Raw genomic sequence first — 25,991 nt, forward strand, 5'->3', positions numbered from 1 at the left:
TGCCTGGTGTACCCTTATCAGACGGGTAGTTATGATGGGTATACTGGGCTTTGTATATTTTACCCCAGTGTCACTTTGATGGCATGCACTGCCTTCTCACTCAATAATGATGATAATAATAATAATAATAATAATGATCCTTTCTACTGGAGGCACAAGGCCTCAAATTTGTGGAGAAGAGATTAGTCGATTACGTCGATCCCAGTGTTTCACTGGTGCTTAATTTATCGACCCCAAAAGGACGAAAGGCAAAGTTGACCTTGCTGGAATTTGAACACAGAACATAGCAGCAGACAAAATACTAGTAAGCATTTCACCCAGTGTGCTAACGATTCTGCAAGCTTACCGCTTTAATCATCATTTAATGTTCATTGTCCATTTAATGTCCATTGGCATGGGTTAGACGATGTGACTGGGCTGGCACGCTGTGCCAGGATCCAGTCTGATTTGGCATGGTTGTCTATGGCTGGATGCCCTTCCTAACGCCAACCACTCCGAGAGTGTAATTGGTGATTCTATGTGCCACCAGCACGGGTGCCATTTGTGTGACACTGGTATCTGTCATGACTGATTTTGCTCAGCCTGATAGGTCTTCTTAATAACAATAATAATCATATCTGCTGGAGGCACAAGGCCTCAAATTTGTGGGCAGGGGTCTAGTCGATTACATCGACTGCAGTGTTTCACTGGCAGAGTCTTGAGGTTGACTCTACCTTCCATCCTTTTGGGGTCAATGAAATAAAGTACCAGTTGAACACTGGAGTTCGATGTTATTGACTTACCCACTCCCTTGAAATTCCTGGCCTTGTGCCAAAATTTGAAACCATTATTTAGAGCTTCATTTATTTCAAGTCCTACCGCTAAAATCAATTTATTTTACATCTCTCAAATTTCTAACTTATATAAATGAAAGAATCGCAGTAAGACGACCAACATTGATATTATGATACAAAGCAAAACAAACACAACTTTAAAAAATATTTATTTATTACAAACATTCGTTTTTGATCATTGAAAAAAATATATTGTTTTCTAAACAAATATTGAAATTTTTAGAAAAATATAAACAGTAAACCTTTTATCAAAGTATTGAAATATCAGTGATATCGTGTTGATAAACACAAATACCTCAGTGATGAAGTTTTGAAGAATTGCTGACAAAAGGAAGTCATGTAATTTAGCAATTTCTTGTTTCTTTAACTGTCCACTGTTTCTGGGAAGATTGTGAGAGAAGGTGAAGATTGTGGCTTCCTCAGGCACCTCATCTATTGAGTTGTCTCAGAAACCACTATCATCAAATTTCCTGCCGGATTCCCAAGTATGACCCACAGAGACTATCGATAACCTATTTCTAATTTTTATAACAAAATGAAAACAAACAGCCGCAAGTCTTGTATAGGAAGATAGTAAGTAGATGGAAATGGTAAGGTTCTGGAGGAAATGATGTTACAATATTGGGATTTTTTTTTTGTCTTTCCATATCTGAGTTCTAATCATGTTAAGACCAATTAGGAAAATCTATCACCTTTCATCACATTGGTATTGGTTACTAGAGATAAATTGCTTGTTTGTTGAGTTAAATACTTAAATTTACATGACTGGCCATTCAGTATTTGACCCTTTAGCATTTAAACCAGCCATATCCGGCCCAAATATTGGGCCTGTTTTAAGTTTAAACTGGTCAAATACAGCCTCTTACACCTACCCTACCATACCATTCGAATAATAAACAATTGCCTTATCAAAATCTTAAATTTACAAGATAATGGAGGATTAATTCAACAGAATGTGAACCAATAAACATTACATTCGAAAGAGAAATCTGAATACTAAAGGGTGCTGAATACTAAAAGGTACTTCAGGACTACTGTCTGATGTTTAGTTACCTCATGGTTACTAATGTTCAGTGTTTAGTTTCATTAACTCTTTTGATATCAACCCCAGCCTGAGACCACTCCTGGTTTTATGACTCAAACTTCCAGCTTTAAAGAGATCTAAATTTAAAACTTCCATCGAAATTTCATGTTAATTTGTGTTCCAAACTCTAGTTTAATATTGAGTTATTTGACAAAATTCTTCATAGTTCGTATTTGTATTTGGTTTGCAAGATTCTTGTGAATTCGTGTGTTGAAAGAAATACTATTGAACCTTGGGAGGAGCATTATACCAGTAATAATAAACATACGCACTGGTTTGGTCCTTTATTGTTATTGTTAGCTAATGGGTTAGTTACTCTGCTAACAAACTTATCGGTCAGCCATTTTTTTCTAGTTTTTCTAACTCGTATGTTAAACACTTTAGTCCAACAGGTAATCAATAGTTCAATTGTTCATTATAGTTCATGCCATTTCTTGTTTTTTTTTTATCAAATAATTATCTCATTGCATTCTCTTCAGTGACATGTCTCTCTACTTCCATTTCTACTGAAATTATGTTTCAGCATTGGGTTTTGTCCAACATGAGTATGTCTGTATGTGTGTGTTTATATGTGTGCATCCATGTATGTTTTAAATACTGACTTATGCCATTTTTCATATATATAAGATAGTGGTTTTGGTTTTCTTCACAAACACTCACATTCATCCATATAACGTTTCTCTCTTTATTTAATAAAAGTTGAATAAATTGATATCTATCCGTACGTAAGTATGAGCATGCATATGCGTACACGTGTGTTTGTGTGGGCATGTGTGTATGAGCATGTCTGTGTGTGTGTATGTATTTCTTTATGTATGTTTCCATGTATGTGCATAAGTGTGCATGTGTGTGTGTGTGTGTGTGTGTGTATATCTGTGTCTATGTGTGTGTGCGTCCGTGGTTCTTTGTAAGGCCTTTTTTATTGAGAGTATTTACTATTCAAAACCGGTTGTTTCATTTATGAAGATTGACTCCTGTATCTGTCATAGCGGTGCATGGTCAGGATGTCTAGACAGGATTTCTATGCTAATCCAGTTCAGCACATCACCATGTTGATTTTTGGCATACTAGTAGAGTATCAAGGCTTGTCTTTGATCCATGTACCCCCTCCAATGTTCATTTATAATTTCAGCCAAACTTCTTGCTGTTTCACCTATGTTTGCAATCTTCCAGTTTTTACAATCACCATCCATGCAGTTTATTTGGTAAACTACATTTCTGGCTTTGCAAGTTGACACCAGGTTTATATTTGCACACTACACAATTCTCCTCTACACACATGGTATTTCTGAAGGGGTATGTTTTGCATATTACTGACCTGATAGATCTCCCTAATTTTTCTATGACTTTTATGTTCAACTTAATATCCTTCAGGATTTTTCTAAATCTGCAGGTTAGTTCCCCATGTGGTGTGGCTTCTACAAACATCATCCCTTGAAACTTGTCAGCATTGTACCGCATGTTCTTTTTGTTCAATTTATCATAAATTCTTTGTGTTTTATTCCATTGCTTATTATGGTACCTAGGTTGTGTTCTACTGGCATCTTTATTCACAATCTCCTCAAATTTCTTGCTAGTTCCCATGTACAGTAGGATCCTATCTTTCTGGGTGTATCCCGAAAATTGCATGCAATGCATGAAGTCTTGTAAAAAAAACAGCTGATTGATAAGTTTGTTAGTGAAGTAACTAACCCATTAGCTAACAAGAACAAAAAAGGACCTAACCAGTGCATGTGTTTATTATTACCAGCATAATGCCCCTCCCAAGGTTCAATAGTAAATTCTTCATTATTTTAGGAATTAATCGAAACAAAGACGGTGTATTTTGAAAGAAACATGGTAACATAAAGATTAACAAATTGGTGTTTTGTATTTTGATTGAATATCCTGCAGCATTCTGAGAAGTAGCATTTTTATATTTAGCTATGTCATGAGGATGGATTTTTCACTGTTAAGCTTAGAAAGTTATGATCTGGGCTATACTGACTGGATCACAGCTGGTTACATTCTGAGCAACGGTTTCTGTTGTTTAGTTATGTTTCGTTGTGTTATCGCGAGACACCGACTGATGACCTGCAACAAACAGAAAGAAATATTCAGAAAAGAAAAAAGAAAAACAAAAATCTGTTATGTAGCTTTACTTGGCATGGTTACAACAGCTGAGTGCTTTTCCTATTACCATTCACTTTACGGATTGTACTCACCATTTAACAACCATTTTTCCATGCTTGTATAGGCTAGATGGAACATGTAGGAGCATATTTTCTACAGTCAGGTGCCTTTCCTGTTGCCAACATTCACCTGTTTCCAAGTAAGGTTTCTCAACAGCCAGATATATTTTCACTTGCACGAGATAGGTACTCTTTATAATCATCATGTGATGTGAAGTCAAGAGTACACACTTGCATATATCTATACTATAATAAGGAAAACCACTTTATTATTTGGGATTATGTAACTTTTACTTGAAGAAAACAGTTATTAAAGTGTAGACTGTCTGGAAATTTTTTGTAAATTCTAATTTTAACCCTTTTGTTACCAACCCAGCTGAAATCGGCTCTGGCTCAGAGTACAAATGTCTTGTTTTCATAAGTTTTGAATTAAAATCTTACACCAAACCTTAGTCACAATTTATGTTCCTAACACTAGCTTAATGATAACTAAGTTATTTTACTAAATTCTTTGTTGTGCAGGTGGCACGTAAAAAGCACCCACTACACTCACGGAGTGGTTGGCGTTAGGAAGGGCATCCAGCCGTAGAAACACTGCCAAATCTGACTGGGCCTGATGAAGCCTTCCGGCTTCACATACCCCAGTTAAACCGTCCAACCCATGCTAGCTTGGAAAACGGATGCTAAATGATGATGATGATGATTTAAAGTAATTGAAAGAAAAACAGAGTATCTCAAAATAAATACTGTAATGATAGGATTAATGCATCTTTATCAAAATGTAGCTTTAAATTTCTTTATAATTAAATATTTCAAGAACATGCTTCAGTCACTAATCTTATTCAATATGACATTTCAATTTACTGTGGTGTTTAACAGCTATATATACTCCTGAAATATACATGTTGTCCAAACATTTGCAATGATACTTTCAACAAATAAGTTTAATCCAGTGTCAGCCAAATTATGTTGATTCTAATATTCATTAATACTTGTTGGGTGTTCCTGAAGAAATACGAAGCTGAATAAGAAAAGTGATTTTAATTTACATCAGAAAGCCCCCCCCCCTCCTGTTGATTTTGTTTCCTCATAACTTTCAGGGAAATAGATATTTTTCTAATGAAATTTTCAACAGATACATTTCAGATAATGTTGATTTCATTATATATCAGAATTTTGGATGAAAAATATTTTTAGAGGTGGGAGAAAGGTATTTTCTCCCATAATTCATTTTCCCTTGTAAATTTTCCCATGTAACTTTCAGAAAAATGGATATTTTTTTCCTCAGGAAATTTTCTACAAATACCTTCCACATGGAGCAGTTTGAGCCTGTGGTATCCATTTAAACTAAACTCAATCGATAAAAATTGACTTTGTGTTTCAGAAGATAAGGAAAGGGAGACATACTATAATTGTTTGACAGAAACACTTTCTAATATCTACATACAGGTGTGGCTGCATGGTTAAGAAGCTTACTTCTTGACCATGTGGTCATGGGTTCATCCCCATTGTGTAGCACCTTCGGCAAGTGTCATCTACTATAGCCCCAGGTTGACCAATGTCTAGCCAGTGAATTTGGTAGACTGAAAGAAGGCCATTGTATATGTGTATGTATGCATGTTTGTGTGTGCATGTACCTTTGTCTTAACATCATGTGATGATTGTAAATGAGCATCACTGTCATACAAGCAGTGTTGTTCATTCCCAATCTTCTGCAAAAAACATATCTGGCCATGGGGAAATATTACCTTGCTTGGAAACAAGTGAGGGTTGGTGACAGATAGAGCATCTGGTCATAGAAAATCTGCCTTAACAAATTCCATCTGACCCATGCAGGGATGGAAAAGTGGACTTTAAATGATGACGATAGAAGTTTGGGTTTTTTATGACTGTTCAACTAACCTGTCGAGTATCTTCTGGCATAATTATTCCATCATTCCAAAGTCTGCTGGAAGCATACACAGCTGAAGATTGCTTCTCCAGTTTTCCTCTCATCTTCTTCTCTGTTTCTTCATCCATGTTAACATCCTATAAAATTATTAGAACTTTATTATCAGCCATTTCATTTTATATATATATATATATATATATATATATATTTCTGTCATATGACTACAAATTAGGAAAGCAATGTGATAAAATCTTTGTAACAAGTTTTGTTCTTTGTATGCCTTGTGCCCAAGGACCCATAAGGCCCGTCACCAAGGTTCCATGATGTAGTAGTCACCAAGATCACATTTCCACTGAAGGGGATGCTAGTCCATTGTAGAGTTCAAGAACTGAAATTTTTGAGGGGAGGGGGAAAGTCAATTATATCGACCCTAGTACTTTATTGATATTTTATCTTACCAATCCTGAAAGGATGAAAGTCAGAGTTGACCTGAGCAAGGTTTGAACTCAGAATGTAAAAAGAGCTGGATGAAATACCTATGAGTGTTTTGCCCAACATGTTAATGATTCTGCTAGCTTCCTACCTGCTATTGGCACTTACGATGATGAGGGCTCCAGCTGGTCTGATGAACGGAACCACCTGCTCATGAAAGTAATGTGCAAGCGGCTGAGTACTCCATGGGCATTCGTACCCTAAATGTAGTTCTTGGGGAGATTCAGTGTGAGACAGAATGTGACGTGGCTGGCCCCTTTGAATTACAGGTACAACTTGTTTTTGCCAGCTGAATAGAATGGAACAATATGAAATAAAGAGTCTTGCTCAAGGACACAATGGATTGCTTGGAACTGAATTCATGACCTTACAATCTTGAGCCAAATACCCTGACCACTTGACTACTTGCCTTTACTGTTACCTTTTAAAACATATCAAAGAACAAAAAATACAATTAATTCCATGAATAAGTCTCTCTTACTCTTTTATTTGTTTCAGTCATTTGACTGTGGCCATGCTGGAGCACCGCCTTTAGTTGAGCAAATCGACCCCAGGATTTATTCTTTGTAAGCCTAGTACTTATTCTATCGGCCTCTTTTCCTGAACCGCTAGGTTACGGGGATGTTAACACACCAGCATCGATTGTCAAGTGATGTTGGGGAGACGAACACAGACACACAAACACATATATACAACAGGCTTCTTTCAGTTTCCATCTACCAAATCCACTCACAAGGCTTTGGTTGGCCTGAGGCTATAGTAGAAGACACTTGCCCAAGGTGCCACAAGTCTATAAAAGTCTATTAATTCAATGACATGTTGTAAGTCTATAAAAAAATACAAGTATGAAATGCGGAAATATTCAGTGTAAAATATAAACATGAACTAAAGGAATATTCGAGTAAAGATAATTTAACAACATAACATGGCAGTCCTGGTTTAGGATGAATGTTGCTGTAATTAAGCCCCAGGTGACATTGTCTCCAGCTGGCTATATGACATGATCTGTGTCTTTATATTTTCGAATATAAAGGAATATTTCAGCAGAAAATACAAAAAGATGGGGTTGGTGATGATGATGAAGCAAAAGTGAATGAGAATGTCTGCCTTGTCCGACCATACCTGTTTCATAGCTTGCAGAATTTCTCCTGCATCCATAGCACCAACTTTGGCATTTGGCCAGCAGAAGACAAAATTTGGACCAACAGCACGACCTCCCTGTGGATAGACATTCAAAAGAACAGGAGAAAATCGGAGATTAACAAGGATTCAATAGAGCAGAACTAAAAGTGTTATTGATACATTTATTGCGTCCCTAATGTTTTTGATGTTGAAATTAAAGTTTCCTTTTCTCATATAATTTACAGTGATCAGATTAGCTGGTCACAGTTGGATTGCCTCCACATTGTTGCTCCTTCTGCAATAAATACTTTCAAATCAAATGTCTCTAAGTAAAAATTAGAGAATACTTTGAATAATGTAGTCTGAATAAAAGATGTGGTAGTTACATGCAGAATACAGAATACAGACTCAGGGTTAAATAACAATTACTAAATGGATTACACAATTACCTGGGTGTGATCCAATGAATTATTCAAAAGCTTAGGTTTAATCCAGTGATGTTATCCATTGGATTAATCCAATGGTGTAATCTAGTAAATTACACAATTGTCTAATCGACAAATTGGCAAAGTTGTTAGAACATAAAACAAAATGCCTTGTGGTATTTGCTCTGATTCTTTGTATTTTACGTTCAAATCTTGCCAAGGTCAACTTCACCTTTCATTTTTTGGCAGGGAGTCAAAAGAAATAAAATGTCCAAAGCGTGTAATTGGCAGAACTTTGAAAACACCAGACAAGATAAATTGCAATATTCGTTTAGATTGTTTGAATATTTTGAGTTCTTAGGTTGTACCCTTAATCCATTACCTGTTTTAAGACCACCACCATTCAAACGTGGGTCGATGCCAGTGCAGGTAGCATGTAAAAAGTACCATCCGAATATGGTCAATGCCAGTCCTCCCCACCCCCACAACTGGTTCCTGTGCTGGCAGCACGTAAAAAGCACCATCCAAATGTGGTCGATGCCAGTACCCCACCAGTCTGACTGGCCCCTGTGCCGGTGGCACATAAAGAGCAACATCTGAATATGGTCGATGTCTGTGCTGCATGACTTGCTCCTCTGCTGGAGGCACGTAAAAAGTACCATCCAAATGTAGTCGATGCCCGTACCCCACCTGCCCGGTTGGCTCCTGTGCCGGTGGCACATAAAGAGCAACATCTGAATGTGGTCGATGTCTGCTCCTCTGCTGGTGGCACGTAAAAAGCACCATCCAAATGTAGTCGATGCCAGTACTCCACCTGCCCGACTGGCCCCTGTGCCGGTGGCACATAAAGAGCAACATCTGAACGTGGTCAATGTCTGTGCCACATGACTTGCTCCTCTGCTGGTGGGACGTAAAAAGCACCATCCAAATGTAGTCGATGCCAGTACCCCACCTGCCCGACTGGCCCCTGTGCTGGTGGCACATAAAGAGCAACATCTGAATGTGGTCGATGTCTGTGCCGCATGACTTACTCCTCTGCTGGTGGCACGTAAAAAGCACCATCCAAATGTAGTCGATGCCAGTACTCCACCTGCCCGACTGGCCCCTGTGCCGGTGGCACATAAAGAGCAACATCTGAACGTGGTCAATGTCTGTGCCACATGACTTGCTCCTCTGCTGGTGGGACGTAAAAAGCACCATCCAAATGTAGTCGATGCCAGTACCCCACCTGCCCGACTGGCCCCTGTGCTGGTGGCACATAAAGAGCAACATCTGAATGTGGTCGATGTCTGTGCCGCATGACTTACTCTGCTGCTGGTGGCACGTAAAAAGCACCATCTGAACATAGTCAATGCCGGTATCCCCATCCCCACCCCACCCTGGCTGGCTCCAGTTCTGGTGACATGTAAAAAGCACCATCTGAAAGTGGTTGATGCCAGTGCCGCCTGACTGGCTCCTGTGCCAGTGGCACATAAAAACCACCCTGTACACTCTTGGAGTGATTGGCATTAGGAAAGGGATCCACCTGTAGAAACCTTGCCAGATCGGATTGGATCCTGGTGCAGCCTACTGGCTTGCCAATCCTCAGTCAAACCATCCAACCCATGCCATCATGGAAAACGGACGTTAAACGATGCTGAAGATGATAACCTGGTCTTTGGATACCTTCAGCAGAGTTCATGTTGTTGCAAATATTTAGACCGAGTCTCTGGTTTGAGGATAACTGACCCCTTTAAAAAAATCACAGAAAGGAAGAGAGATGTAGCATGTAGAAATTTCAAAACAAAAACAAAAAGAAAACTAACCATTAAGTAGTGATCTTGGCCAAAAGCATTCCCGGTGATAATTGTGATTTTCGGAACAGTAGCACAGCTCACGGATGCCAACATCTGAGCATGGCTTTTGATCTTGCTGGACATGTACAGACCTGAGGTAGAAGGAGAGACCAAACAGAAAAAAAATGGTGAGATGGAGGGGTATATGGAAGATTAGAAAGGATTAAGGGAGTAAAAGATAGGGAGATGGCGAAAAATATTGGAGAAGAAATTAAGAGAAGCCAGAGATAATTATAGAGAGATGAAAGGAAGAACTGTGTGAGGAAGATATAGGGAGTAAGGGAGAGGAAGATATAAGGTTAAAGAAAGATTACAGTAAGATTGAGTGATAAGATTTGTATTATGAATGAAGAAGATGGAGAGACAGAATTAGAGAAAGAAAATAGCAGATTCAGATGAGTATACATAACAGTAAATTGTGTGTGTGAGAGAGAGAGAGAGAGAGAGAGAGAGAGAGAGAGAAATGACAACTATAACAGTTACTTTGCCATTGTTTTATGGACAGTTTGTAAAATGTTTTAAACAACCTAAAACTTACAAAATGGTTATGAACAAGTTGAAAAATTATTTAACCCTTTATATTGCATTTGCTATTTTGATATAAGAGCAAGCAGCTCTTAGTAGCCATGAATGACAGTTCAATATACAGAGCTGATGAAGCGTAATGACACAGAAACTCATGTCCTAAGGCCTGGTAATGTAATTCAAGGCCTAGTCACGTGTTTATATCCATACTGTCTATAAAGGGAATTTCTTCTCTCAAGGTCACTTGCGCAACATGTTGTCTTTCCATGTCCAAATGCACATGAACATGTTAAATACAACAGTCCATAACTATATTTAAAAAGACAAGAATAACACGTGGGACAGTTTTTGAGACTTACTATATGCTCCTGAGGGTGGTGTTTGTCCTAATGATGTCATGGATGAAGTGTTTTGCAGGAATACAAGTGGAATGTCTCTTTCACAGCACAACTGAACAAAATGGCATCCTTTGGTTGCAGCAGTGTCTGATAATTCACCATTGCTGGCTATAATACCAACTAAATGACTGTAAAAGAGAATTAAAAAATTACAATTGAAAGGAAAATTATAGTTGCTAATAAATCATAGAATTCTTTAGAATAAATGTACAGAAAAATAGGCATAAAGAGCTTGTTGATATTGCAAGATGGGAGCTAAATTTTAACTGAAAGTTATACTATTTTTTTTATTTACTTTTAAGCCCTTCACTCCCCAAGGAATATAGGCCATCATTGACTCTTCTTCACTGTTCTTGACTCTGGGCTGTCTTTTCAGGGTTATTCCCTCAGTATGAGGGACACCCATGTTGCTCAGAGAGAAAGCCTTCCTCTCTCAGGTTTTATTGGTTCTGAATTGTCACTGATGCTTCTGTAATTTTGCTTTTTGGCTAAGTATGTATGTTGGCCCTATGCAAACCCAGTTTTACTTCTGCAAAGAGGTGGCGCTTATTACTTCAGTTTGTCTCCTTTGACAAAAAAGAAAAGAACTAAAAAAGTCTTTTGTAGATGAAATTTTTATTTAGCACTCACCTGTTAATATGTGAAAAACCTGTTACCAGACCAGTACCATATCTTTTTTTGAATTCTTGGAATCGGCTGTCATCAGTGATTCTGGCTATGATCTGATAGGAAAAAAAAAATTAAATATGGTTTGGTCTAAGCTGTCACGGGCCTTGTGATAAGACACCTAGGGCTCCATTACAGCATTAATTAAGGTAAGCCTTTTGCTAATAAAGCTCATTCAAGAGACCCTTTAAATTTGATAGATGGAAGGATTGAATGATAAAATGCAACTTTAAGTGTTAAAGTGGTAGAGGTGGGGGTTTACTTAATATTGGGAGAACACAAGAAAGGGATGTTCCAGGTAGCAGAATATCCAGGTGCAAGGATATTCTCATTTAAAGTCTGCTTTTTAATGCTGGCATGGGTCAGACAGAATTTGTTGAGCCAGATTACATCTACACTGACCCTTTCTAAGCAAAGTAATACTTTTCCACTGCTGGACATGGTCTTCATGGAAGACTGGAAATTAAGTCTCACTTGTATGATGATGATGTAAATGGATGATTTACATCCATTTTTAAGGTTTTATATATGGAGTACAGATTGCAGCAGCATCACCACCACCACCACCATCATCATCACTTACTATCATCTTAAACCTCTCTTTCCCTTGCTGTCCTCTCCACACAATTTCCAGCTTTCTCTTCACTTTCTCATCCCCTGCCTCCCCTAGACACACCCGACTCCTCTTTTAACCAATGTCCCTCCCTCTTCAGCTTCTCCGAAGCATTATTGCCCTCACTTATTTTTTTCACATGTCCTTTCCTTTACCTTAATTCCATATGCACCCACTAAACATAGGATAGTACTAGATCACTCCTATACACTTCATCCTATCACCTATTCACTTTGTTCCTCTCTCTCTTCTCCCTCCATCATAAGTGCAGATATGAAATTTGCTTCAGGGGCTGTAAAACACATTTTCAGGTTGGTGTTCAAAGCATTTTCACCACCCAACCACTGCACCCCCACCCCATCCCTGACCCTATGCCTTCAACTGCCATATCTTCCCCACAATAGATCTGTTCCCTTTATCATACTTCAGCATTTCATCACCTTACCTAAAATCATCACCCACCTCTCTCTCTCTCATTTCTTTTTCCACAGTTATGATTCTTTTGTCTTGCCAATTCCGAGGTGACCTCACCAGTGCTGGTGCCAGAAAAATAAAGGTCCCTAATAAACTCTGTAAAATGGATGGCATTATGAAATGCATCTAGCTATACAATCTTTGCTAAAATTGAGACCTTCAAACATGACATTGTCTTTTAGAATATCAGATCCTATCAAGCTGTCCAACACATGCCTGCATGGTAGATAGCTGTAAAATGATGATGAAGATGATGGTGGTGATGATGATGATGATGAGGAATACAGTATCTTTACATTCAGTGCCAAGATAATCATCATGGGATTTATAGACAGTGGTTCCAAAGCTGACCGTAGAACCTGCCACTGTTCATTGGTTTGCCAGCACTCACCAAACTGTCCAACACATGCCAGCCCTGAAAGCGGATGTTAAATAATAACAATGACTGACTTACTTTATAAGGGTCCATCGCATGTTGGTTCTCTTCTGGTATCAACCCTAAGAGTTCTGATGGATCATAGTAAGGTGGTGGCGAAACGGAGGTATTTTCACACGGGGCCAGGTTCAGGGTGGCCACAATGTCCCTCGTTATGCTGAATGCTTCATCTTCAGTGTCTGCATAATGGTCACTACAGCCACTCATGCTGCCAAAATATTAAAGGTCAATAATTTCAGACATAATCTGAGAATAGGACGACCATGTCAGCTATCATAAAATTGAACATAATGAGGTCATCTGTAAGAATGTTAAACATTGCGAACCCATCCATGCTAATTATGAATTGTGAACCCATCCATGTGAAACCAGCCATGCTAATTATGAATATAGATTCTGGTAAGAGTGTGTGGTTAAGAAGCTCATTTTTTATCCACTTGATTGAGTATTTAGCCCTACAGCATGGCACCAAGTAAAGTGTAGTCTACTAGAGCCCATGGCAGACCAAAACCTTGTGAATTAATTTGGTTGAAAGAAGCTGTAGAAAAGCTCATTGTGTGTGTGTGTGTGTCTATATATATGTTCTTTTACTTGCTTCAGTCATTTGACTGCGGTCATGCTGGAGCACCTCCTTTAGTTGAACAAACTGACCCCAGGACTTGTTCTTTGTAAGTCTAGTACTTATTCTATCAGCCTCTTTTGTTGAACTGCTAAGTTACGGGGACATAAACACACCAGCATCAGTTGTCAAGTGATGTTGAGGGGTGGGTGGGGACAAACACACACACAAACATATACACACACACATTTATATACGATGGGCTTCTTTCAGTTTCTGTCTACCAAATCCACTCACAAGTCTTTGGTCAGCCTGAGGCTATAGTAGAAGACAGTTGCCCAAGGTGCCATGCAGTGGGACTGAACCCAGAACCATGTGGTTCAGAAGCAAGCTTTTTACCACACAGCCATTCCGAAAATGAATTTAAAAGAATATATTATCTTGGCAAGTACCATATTTTCTCTCAAATCTGTATCAGATGCTAACCACAATGGTCTGCATGTAGTACTTGAGTTCACCATGAGTTGTAAAGCGCTGGTAACTTCTCCCATTGGGTAATTCTGTGTGTCTTGTTCAGGATTGCATAGGTTCTGTAGAGTAATTAATAACATTGGTAACATTATTAAAATCTCCATTCTCCTTATCAATATTAATATTAGCTGTGTGGTAAGAAGCTTACTTCCCAGACACATGGTTTCAGGTTCAGTTCCACTGCTTGGCTCCTTGGACAAGTGTCTTCTAGCATCGGGCTAACCAAATCCTTGAGAGTGGGTTCGGTAGATGGAAACTGAAAGAAGCCTGTCGTGTGTATGTGTGTGTATATATATATATATATATATATATATATATATATATATAAATATATGTGTGTGTGTGTGTGTATTTGTGTCTGTGTTGTCCCCATACCATCATTTGACAACCGATGTTGGTGTGTTTATGTCCCTGTAACATAATGGTTTGGCAAAAGAGACTGATAGAATAAGTACTAAGCTTATAAAGAATAAGTCCTGGGGTCAATTTACTTGACTAAAGGTAGTGCTGCAGTCAGATGACTGAAACGAGCAAAAGAGTATATATATAAATGGGTCCTGTGCTGGTGGCACGTCAAAACACCATTCAAGCGTGGTTGTAGCCAGTACCACCGGACTAGCTCCTGTGCAGGTGGCACGTAAAAAGCACCATTTGAGCATGGTCAATACCAGTACCGCCTGACTGGCCCTTATGCCAGTGGCATATAAAGGCACCAACTACACTCTAAGAGTGGTTGGCATTAGGAAAGGCGCCCAGCTGTAGAAACTTTGCCAGATCAGATTGGAGCCTGGTACTGCCTTCTGGCTTGGCAGCCCTGTCAAACCATCCAACCCATGCCAGCATGGAAAGCAGACGTTAAATGACGACGATGATGAGAGGTGATGCCGGTATGATTGGGCGACTGCTGGTCTTCCATAAACAACCTTGCCTGGACTTGTGCCTGGGAAGGTAACTCTCTAGGTGCAATCCCATGGTCTGTGTCATGACCAAAGGGGGTCTCAGAATTCTTAAGCAATATTTTTGACAGTGACTTCAGAGTTTCGGCAAGTTAACCCATCATTGGACTGCAATCTGACAATGGCATAACTGATTTAAACTTCATAGTCACTCTCAATAATACTCTTAAGTGTCTAAGAATAATAATGTTGCCTTTGATGTCTTTTCCTTATCTTCCCAACTTACAGGAACATGAATATAGGAGAAGTTGTCCAGAAGATTGGACAGGGTCTATGGGTTAACGAGGAATTAAATCTCAAATTAGAAATCAGTTCTTATGTTTTGGATGTTCCTGACATAATAAAACCTTTACCTTGAATGTAGAGCTGCTCCACCTAACTCCTCAGCAGAGACAATTTCTCCAAGGGCTGCCTTCACTAAAGGAGGACCTCCAAGGAAAATAGCACCGATTCTCTTAACAATGACCACCTCGTTGGACATAGTTGGCATGTATGCACCACCCGCAGTACAATGACCAAGCACAACTGAAATCTGAAAGTAGTGGAAAAGAACAAATGACAAATTAAAAAAGTGACATCCCCATCGCCACCACCATCTTCTATTCAGTAATTTTCAATCAAGTGTGGCTGTGTGGTAAGAAGTTGGCTTTGCAACCTCATGGTTTCTGATTCACTCCCACTGCATGGTACCTTGGGCAAGTGTCTTCTACAACAGCCCTGGATCAACAAATTCCTTGTAAGAGGATTTGGTAGTTGGAAACTGAAGGAAGCCTGTTGTGTGTGTGTGTGTGTGATGCTGTCTCTTTGCCTTGTATTGTGTCATCAACATCATTATCATTTAACAACTGTTTTCTATCCTGGCATGGGTTGGCTGGTTTGACAGGTTTCTATGGCTGGATGCCAACCACTTTACAGAGTGTACTGGGCACTTTTTATATGGCACCAAAACCATAATTTTTTTGATGTGCAATAACTGTAACCAAGTGTCACTGTCATGCATACAATGTCCTTCTCTTCCAATCTTCGGGGTAAGCATGTCTGGTCATGAGGAAATGTTACCTTACAATTATCATACAATGTCAAGACAAGGAGCCACAAAAATATACACAAACATATGAATGTGCATGTGTGTGCATGCAACAGGTTTCTTTTAATTTTTGCCTGCCAAATCTGTTCAAAAGGCTTTGATCTGCTTAAAGCTATAGTAGACACTTACCTAAGGTGCCACAGTGGGACTGAGCATCTTTTAGCATGCAGCATTACCTTCTAACTGCTCTTATTATAATTTCATATGTATATTTATAAAATTAATTACTTTATATTTTCATCATAATTGATTTTTACATGCTGGCTGCCAGATAAAATCCTGTATAGATTTTATTCTTAATTTTAATTAATAAATATAAATTCACATATGCATATATATATATATATACATACATACATACACAAACGACAGGCTTCTTTCAGTTTTCATCTACCAGATCCACTCTCAAGGTTTTTGGTCGGCTCAAGGCTATAGCAGAAGACACTTGCCCAAGGTGTCATGCAGTGGGACTGAACCTGGAACCATGTGGTTGGTAAGCAAGCTACTTACCACATAGTCACTCTGGCACCTATGTATAAATGTCTATAATTATGTACTTTGCGTTACGTTATGTTGAAGATCGTAGAATGTAATACATCACTAAACCTGAACATGATCGATATATGACTAAACTTTTTCAGGAAATCTTAATAGTTAATATCTCTTTCTCACAAGGATAAAAATATGAATCTGCTAGATTCAATCTTTCCGCTTTATTGTTTCTGAAGTTCATTGAATTCAATTTATACTTTCTGACCTGAAGTGTACAATGGTATATATAATTAGATTTAATTAATTTAATCTAATTCAATTCAATCATAAATCTGCATTATTTCTATATCTCTGTAAATAACGATCGTCTGCATGAATTAAAATTCTCTTATATATTTTAACAACTGGGCTTCTCCATTCTTAACTAAACTGATGAGTTTTATGGGACTTCTTTCTATAAATTCACCACACATCATATACAAGTATTACCTTCGTATCTTCACAAGCTTACACCTGTAAACTACCAGCAAAATATGAAGGATCAACATTAGAAATCTTTTTTGGAAACCTCCAGATTAAAGGATGAATCTACATTTAACCTTTTTATACCTATATATATATATATATTGTTGGCAATTTTCTTTCTGTCTTCCCTTCCTTGGGCCTTTCCTTTTTCTATGTTTCTGACGAAGAGCTCCGCTCGAAACATTAAATCCTCCTCCTCTCTTTCCTTTCCTGAGCATCCAATAACATTATACTTGTTCCACGTCCTCGCGTTGTTGTGTTTTCTCTTTGTTCATGTTTGGATTTACTATATATATATATATATATAATATGTATTATTTACCTGAGGTATACTCTGTGATGCCATGTTGGCAATATTATAAAAGACTCGACCGCCTTGTTCTTTATCAGGGAATATTTCAGACTGAAAAATGTTCCAAGTAGAAAAGAGAAAAACAAGAATAGAATTGAACATCTAATACAATAATGAGCATAGGGTTTTTATATATTCGTATATATGTGTATATATATTTGTCCAAAATCACACAGGAGTGAATGATGAAGGGAGAGGAGATAAATAGTAATTCAGTGAAGAAACAGTGAGAGTAATAGCCATGACTGAGAGGAATTTAGAGAATGTAATAGCAATGAGAGAGAGGAAGTGGCAAAGCGAGCATTGTGTATCTTCTACTATAATAATCTACTGTAATAATACTCTTGTGTATTTCTCTGTCACAACATATGAATGAGAAAGGAAGGGGTGATCCACCGATGGAAATGGGATGGTGAAAAGTCAATGGTGGAACAAAAATCAAACAGCGCTTCAACTTTGTGTGTGTGTGTGTGTAAAAGGAAGGAATGTGAATGTTTGTGTATGTTTGTGTAAAATATATTTGAGTGAGTGTATATGTGTTTGTGTATGTTTATTTAGGAAGATACATAGAAAATATAATTAGACACATGCGCATATATTTCTGTTTCTCTTGTTTACTCTTGTGGGTTCAAGAGACAGAAACAGGCAGAAACAAGGAAAATGCCACTTGTATTTGAACACTATGCAAATATTCTTTTAAAAAACTTTTCTTTTAATTTTTCCAAAATTTGTTTTCCATACTTACAATGACTGAAACTGGTACTGAAATGTTTTTTATAAAATTATTTTAGCATTTTCTACCTTGACTTTTTTTTTCTATATATATCAACTCGTGTGTTCCTTTTCAACCTTATACATACATATGTATATATATATATATATATATATATATATAAACAGACACACTTAGAAAGGAAGGAAGCAGGCAGTGACAAAGTATAGAAAACCGCGTTAGCTACAGACTGTGCTACTCATGCATATAAATACACACACACACACACACTCCAAGTTAAAGCGCTGTTTGATATTTTTTTTTCACCTTTCTGTACCCTTTTTATATATAAACTACTTCAATTATCTGTTTTTGACAGCACGGAATCAGCTAGTTAAAAATAGAAACAAACATAATAATGACAAATAAGAAAAAAAAACCCCAAACAAACTGCATTCAAACAATTCGATTATTATTTAAACAATATCACAGTATTGACCAGTGGTCAATGACTGGACCATCAGATGCTGTAATATACCTCTGATCACGATGCGCTTCCAATTCTGTCTTGATTGCACCGTTCTTTTCCATCTTGACCCAAATTGCTTAATTAAATTGTCTTCCCATCATTTAAGTTCATCGGATTTTAGAAGTTATTCGGCCACTCACCTGCAGTGGTAGAAAAGCACCGCCAGAATCAACCAGATAGATGCAAGGGAGACGATTCTGCAAGGCAATTTCCTGCAGTCTCAGCTGTTTCTTCACGCTTATAGGGAATATGCTGCCGCCTTTGACTGTGGCATCGTTGGCCAACACTAAACATTCAATGCCATGGACACGACCAATGCCTGAAATTAAAGACGATCCACTTTATCATCATCATCGTTATCATCATTACCACCACCACCACCATCATCATCGCTGTCGTCGTCGAAGTTTAGTGTAACAACAGAGGGGAGAAAAGAAGTCATGAGGGCTGTGAGATGTGTTTTTTTTTTTAATAAATAGGTTTCTCCAATAGAAAAATAAACATTCAAGCTTTGCCTATTCTATTGTTATTTGTTCAAATGTATCTAAGAATACATTATCCAGTGTGTTCTTTCTTTCTGTGGTGGTAATGTGAGCTTTAAAGGAGATCTAGGTTGTTATTTCTAGCAGGTCCAACAACCAGAGGGGTTCACCGCTAGGTAGGTGAGTTGAAGACACCACCGAAATAGAAATGGCATGTATTAAACTAAATACAATAAAATAACAAAATCTTAAGGAAAAAACAAAAAGAAAACATCCTCAGTGAAGTGATTTAAAAATTTTTTTTATATTTCATAATTTATCACAATCCCACTGCGTGGGACCTTGGGCAAGTGTCGTCTACTATAGCCCCGGGCTGACCAAAGCCTTGTGAGTGGATTTGGTAGACGGAAACTGAAAGAAGCCCGTCGTATATATATATATATATATATATATATATATATATATATATATATGTGTGTGTGTGTGTGTGTGTGTGTGTGTGTGTGTGTGTGTGTGTGTGTGTGTGCGTGTCTGTGTTTGTCCCCTACCATCGCTTGACAACCGATATTGGTGTATTTACGTCCTCGTAACTTAGCAGTTCGGCAATAGAGACTGATAGAATAAGTACTAGGCTTACAAAGAATAAGTCCTGAGGACGATTTGTTTGACTAAAAAGGTGGTGCCCCAGTATGGCTGCAGTGAAATGACTGAAACAAATAATACCAAGCAAGTCATAGCAGTGTGGTAAAGAAGTTCGCTTTGTAACCACATGGTTCTGGGTTCAGTCCCACTGCATGGCATCTTCTGTTATAACCATGCACTGACCAATATCTGGTGAGTGAATTTGACACACGAAAATTGCAGAAAGGCATCCAGCCATAGGAACCATGACAAAACAGACAATTAGTCTGGTACAGTTCTCTCTCTGGCTTGCCAGCACCCATCAAATCGTCCAACAAATGCCAGTATAGAATACAGACGTTAAATGATGATGATGATGATGACAACACAAGATTGAACAAATGACAAAGAAAGAGGAAATCATGCAATGAACTTCATAACTTTACAGCTGTTTCTATTATAAGGTGCATTGCACTCAGAGCTAAATGTTAGTGCATTACCTTAGAGCAGAAACAGCTGTAAGCTTTATTTATATTATTTGCATTTGACGGATATTTGTCCTCATCTTGTTTGTTGTTAATACAAAGTTTCGGCTAATATACCCTTCATCAGGTGTCTTGGGGGAAATTTCGGATCTGGGTTCTCATTCCTAAGGTATTTTTTGATATTATTATTATAATTATTATTATTGAGTGAGAGAGCAGTGCATGCCATCAAAGTGACACTGGGGTAAAATATACGAAGCCCAGTATACCCATCATGACTACCCGTCTGATAAGGGTACACTAGGCACATGCATCACAACCATATGTGCGCGACATGGTGATCTCATATCAAGATAAACAGTGCATGACCTTGCAGGTGGGGCCCAGTTAGAATTTTCCTCTGGTCGAGCAACCCATTCCTCTCAAAAAGTCCTTGAATAAGGGTTGTTTAAGGATGTTGAACGAAACACCTATGTTTCCAGAGGTGAATTATTAAAACCCCAAAGAATCCCTCTCAACACATGGCTATGATGCTCCCTCACTACTTCTGCTCATGATCAAAGATGCATATATCGTCAGCCACTAAGGGACATGCTCGACTGGTTAATGTCATACAACTGACAAGCAAATCTGTGGTATTGAGCAGAATATTTGCTGTAGCCCATCTTTTATACCGAGACAAAACAATGTACATGATAACGCTTCCAATCAGTTAAGATCAGAAGCCACGAGAGCCCTGCCTGGTACTGCATCAGGGCATTTACTATTATTATTATTAAGATTGCTGTCTGGAATCGAACTCGGAATCTTGGGGTTAGTAGCCCGTGCTCTTAACCACTACACCATATGCCTGTGGGCATAGTGGTTAAGAGCGCGGGCTACTAACCCCAAGATTCCGAGTTCGATTCCAGGCAGTGACCTAAATAATAATAATATCGAAAAATAGCTTAGGAATGAGAACTCAGGTTCGAAATATCTCCAAGACACCTGATGAAGGCTGAAGGATATATCAGCCGAAAAAGGTGTATTAACAACAAACAAGATGAGGACAAATATCCGTCAAATGTAAATAATGTACATAATTCCTCATCTCTTAAATATAGAACTGTACCAGCTAATGGAGTTAATTTCATAATTTCTTGTCCCTCTGTCATTTATTTAATTTCTTATTCCTGCTCTGTACAAAACAGACGCTTTGTTCCGAAGCATTTGTGTATTGAGTTTTAACACCAAGTTATTAGTATCGCTATAACTAAACGAAATATTAGAATACATACAAATGAGGTGTGGGAGTGTGGTAAGAAGCTTCCTTCCCAACCACATGGTTCTGGGTTCAGTCCCACTGCGTGGCCCCTTGGGCAAATGTCTTCTATAGCCTCGGGCCAATTAAAACCTTGTAGACGGAAACTGAAAGAAGCCTGTCGTTATATTCATGTATATATTTATGTGTGTGTGTCTGTGTTTGTCCCCACGACGCCGTCGTTTGACGACCGATGTTAGTGTGTATACAAGCTTACAAAGAATAAGTCCTTGGATAAATTTGTTTGGCTAAAATGCATTACTCCAGCATGGCCGCAGTCAAATGCTTGAAAGAAATAAAAGAATATATACACACACACACGCGCGCGGCATATGTTCTGCACGCAAACCGGGTCAGACCAATCCAATTATCTCCCTTACACGCTGTACAGGAAATCGGTCAATAACCGATGAAGTTTACGAAAGCGATGACATAATAATTATAAATTGCTTTGAAGAATTAAAAGTACTCGTGTGTACTTTCTTCGTTTTTGTTTGAAATTAATACTTATAACATTAAATGTTACGTCAAGCTGAAAGTCTAAGCTGTTACTTTTTACAAAGAATGAAATTATAATATTGATTTCAAATTTTGGCACAAGGCCAGCAATTTCGTGGGAGGCGACAAGTCGATTACATCGCCCCAAGTGCTCAACTGGCATTTATTTTATCGACCCCGAAGGGATGAAAGACAAAGTCGACCTCGTTGGAATTTGAACTCAAAACGTGAAAGCGGACAAAACGCTACCTAACATATTGCACAACGTGGTAAAGATTCTGCTAGCTTGCAACCTTAAATGAAATTATTAATATCAGAGTTGTACCTGCATAGCAAGTGAATTTATCGAACCGTTCGTTTGAATTGTTATTTGTAATGGGTCGAATTACCACGAAAATACGCGTGACCTAGTCATTAGGGTGTTGCACACACCATCGGAAGATTGGGGTTTCGATTCTCAGACCGGGCGGTGCGTTGTATTCTAGATCCAAACGCTTCATGTTGCTTCAATCCACCCACTCAGCTGCAGTTTGAATGTAGTGATTTTGGTCACTTATACGTCATGGAAAGCTGGTAACCGGCCCGACTAGTCCTTAGGACACGAAACTGTAATGTGCCCAAATTTAAGAAGTTACCACATTGGCGCTGCCGATGACAGTGCCCAGCCGAAGTCTATATCTCACTAGTAATCCCGGTCCATCATTTTGATAATGGATCCAAACGTGTTGATAAATGGTAGCATGATTTTAGCTGGTGTATCTATTTAACAGCCTCTTAAAAAATGAAACAATTATATTGTAAAAGAATCATTGTAGCCATTTAAAACAAACATCGTTTATTGTTAAAACTGAGACAACAAAATTATAATATTAAGCCAGTTGTCTTGTGTGGGACAGAAACTTGGATAATGGACAGAGCAATAATCGAAATATTTATAATTGTAGGTCTTTTCAGTGAGCGTTGACCAGACGAAACAGACCAAGCAAACAAACAGGCCTCTATGTAGCTGATCGACCTGCTAAAAATAGCAAGCATAACCTATCATCTTGAAGTACAAATGAGAAATAATTACATATGACAGGATGGACATAACCAGAACGCCCTTTTTAAAAAATTGCCAATTGTTTCAAAAGCCATGTCTTAGGTTAGATTTCCGACGGTCAATAACTGGAACACTACCTGACAGTCTGTACGACCTGGAACAAATACATAGAGGGTATTTTTGTCAGCTAACACCATTTTTTTCCTAATTTCCTCGCCAATATTTACATTTTTCCGTGAACATTACATCCATACCATACATGTACAAATGGTGTGTATATATTGGTATGTATGTGCATATGTAGGAGTGTGCATGTGCAGGTTTGTACTGCAGTTTCCGACTACCAAATTCTATTTACAAAGCAATTATGGTACTTGTTGAAGGTGCTGCACTGCAGGGTCGTAATTGCTGAGTGAACTTGCTGATCGAAAGCAATAATGCATGTGACCGTAAGTCTATTTGACAAAGACTAACATAGAGCTTAAATAGCAATAACATGCATCAAGCAAGTCAACGAGGGAACCTCCTCGCTGTTGCTTGATGTGCTAGAAATAGCAGTCAAATCTCGCTTAGATCTCATTCTACCCTTTTAAATAGAATGGACACTGGACACTGATGCGTGTAATTCTCGACATAATAACATCTGGAAAAAATCATTACAATGGTGTTCATGTAGTTATTCCAAAACACCGATCGTTGATCACATGTCTGCTTAACCAGAATTGACCTACACAGAGTAACAAAGATGACACACGTCCTTGCACATTTACAAAATATAAAACAAAAAGAAGAAATTCGGTTTATTTCACCTGATAAAATTCCAGCTTGGGGTATACTTCCATATTCCATTCCCATCCCAGCTATCTGCAATAATTCAAAGAAGGAGGAATCGTCATCGAGGACTTGTTTAACTCTTTCTCTGGCCAAAAGTTTCCTGTGAAATTTGGTGTGTCTCTCGACAGAGCGGCTTCCACCTCCAGCCAGAGACTCGTTGAGCAAATGTTTATATTCGCTGGCCAAACGTTCTGCTTGTTTTCGGTTCTTCTGGAAGACATCCTGGCTACGATCTATAGTAACGTTTTGAAGGCGTGGAAATACTCGGGACTTTGATCCTCTGCTCGTTACATCGGCATCTGGCTGTTGGCATGTTATATTATTTTTAAAACTAGAGGTAGTGTTAACCGATCGTTTAGAAAGTAAATGCTGGCGACTGACAGATAGAAATTCGTGATTCGTTTGAAATTGTAAAATGCATCGATTGATTTGATGGTGTTTTAAAAATGAGAACGACGGAAAAGCTTTCATAATACTTAATTATTATCCAAATGGTTTATGAATGGTTTTCTGCTTGAAAAGGGAGATAAATCTAATGAATTCTTTTTGTAAGTCTACAGATAAAACCTGACTGCAGTCTTAATTGGCGAAATAAATAAATAAATAAATAAACAGCAACAGTTGTTTCTGTAAAGGTGACAAGGCTCTAGATTTGGGTCAGGGAGGGCATTAGTCAATTGTATTTACCCTGGTACTTCTACTTTATGTTTTTGACCCCAAAAGAATGAAAGGCGAAGTGGCATACCTACACAAAAGTGCATCCGCCTCACGACTTTGTTTCCTCATGCCTTTCAGAAAAATCAATATTTCTATTATGATTATATGATTGCAAATTACGATTATATAAGAACCTAAGGGAACATTTGTTTCCGTTTTTCCGAGGGTTGGTGAGAAGTTTCAGAAAATTCACACAAATCGGCTTTATTTCCTCATAAGTATTTTCTAATGAAATTTTCTCCAAATACGCTTTCAGATGTCTAAATTACAATTATATCAAAATTTAATTTGAAATTGGTGGATTCATACACATACATACTGACACGCACCACGATTTTTTTTGCAATTTCAGTTTTTTTTTTTGTAGATATACGTGATGTTGTGTGAGCTCACCGATTTCTATTTTTTATATTAAATTCCATTATAATCGCAATCTACACACTCTGAAAAATATTTTTTGCAAATTTCATAAAAATTCATGAATTTTTCTGGAAGTTATGAAGAAACAAAAGTAACTTGTGTAAATTTTCAGAAATTCCTCACCCCACGCTCGGAAAACATTTTTCATCTCAAATTCTGATATAATTGGATTGTACACCATCTGAAGCATATTTGTAGAAAATTTTATTTAAAAAATCTTTTTCTGGAAATTATGAGGAAACAAAGTCAGTCGCGGGGGAGGGACACATTTGTGTAGGTATGCTGATGAAGTTGACCTTGGGCGGACTTGAACTTTGAATGTAGAGAGTGGAAAGAAATTTTGCCTGGATATAACATCATCAATGCTACTAAACATAAAAAAGAAAATCAGTGATGGCTTATAAACATTTCTACTGTAGATACATGGCAATTTTTATTTTTTTTCATTAGAGAACTGACTGTGAAGTAACACACTTTAAAATGGAAGAATGAGAGCTTCACATTTCGCACAGGAACACACACATACACTTTCTCTCTCTCTTTTTTTTATGTTAAAAGATGCATGTATGTGGTTTTACTCAACGTTCATTATTCCAAATTGATGAATGTGTATGTATGTATCTTATTCATCATTTTACATCAGATTTTCATGGCCTGAATTCCGATTTGGAATAACTGCTCACCTAGATAATTTAGAGGGCCCTGTCCTGCTCATATGTTCCATTTTTCATATGGTTTCTTAGTTAGATGCCCTTCGTAACACCAGCTTCTTTACAAGTTGTACAGGGTGCACTCTGTAAATAGATCCAACAGTAGAGGTTGCCAGGTTTTTGACAATATTAAAAACAACGCAAGAGCGGCTGTGTGGTTAATAGCTTGCTTAC

The 25,991-nt window shown here is 38.0% G+C and overlaps 2 protein-coding genes across 2 annotated transcripts; both read right to left on the reverse strand.

Moving 5' to 3' along the window:
- Positions 1 to 1,006: 1,006 nt before the first annotated feature.
- LOC118765098 lies at positions 1,007 to 3,586 on the reverse strand. Its single transcript, XM_036506583.1, has 2 exons — positions 3,170 to 3,586; positions 1,007 to 1,258 (listed from the first exon to the last, which is right to left on the reverse strand). The coding sequence occupies exons 1-2, from the start codon at positions 3,553 to 3,555 to the stop codon at positions 1,033 to 1,035; spliced, it is 612 nt and encodes a 203-aa protein (XP_036362476.1). The 5' UTR covers positions 3,556 to 3,586; the 3' UTR covers positions 1,007 to 1,032.
- On the reverse strand, positions 2,271 to 24,505 carry LOC115216722 (methylcrotonoyl-CoA carboxylase beta chain, mitochondrial-like). The gene is made up of 11 exons (XM_029786261.2): positions 23,946 to 24,505; positions 18,849 to 19,027; positions 17,438 to 17,518; positions 15,365 to 15,543; positions 12,984 to 13,173; positions 11,407 to 11,498; positions 10,738 to 10,904; positions 9,824 to 9,945; positions 7,594 to 7,689; positions 5,991 to 6,116; positions 2,271 to 3,990 (listed from the first exon to the last, which is right to left on the reverse strand). The coding sequence occupies exons 1-11, from the start codon at positions 24,439 to 24,441 to the stop codon at positions 3,919 to 3,921; spliced, it is 1,800 nt and encodes a 599-aa protein (XP_029642121.1). The 5' UTR covers positions 24,442 to 24,505; the 3' UTR covers positions 2,271 to 3,918.
- Between the last annotated feature and the right edge of the window lie 1,486 nt (positions 24,506 to 25,991).

Source organism: Octopus sinensis, linkage group LG10 (genome assembly GCF_006345805.1).
Source record: "Octopus sinensis linkage group LG10, ASM634580v1, whole genome shotgun sequence".
Taxonomy (NCBI): Eukaryota; Metazoa; Mollusca; class Cephalopoda; order Octopoda; family Octopodidae; genus Octopus; species Octopus sinensis.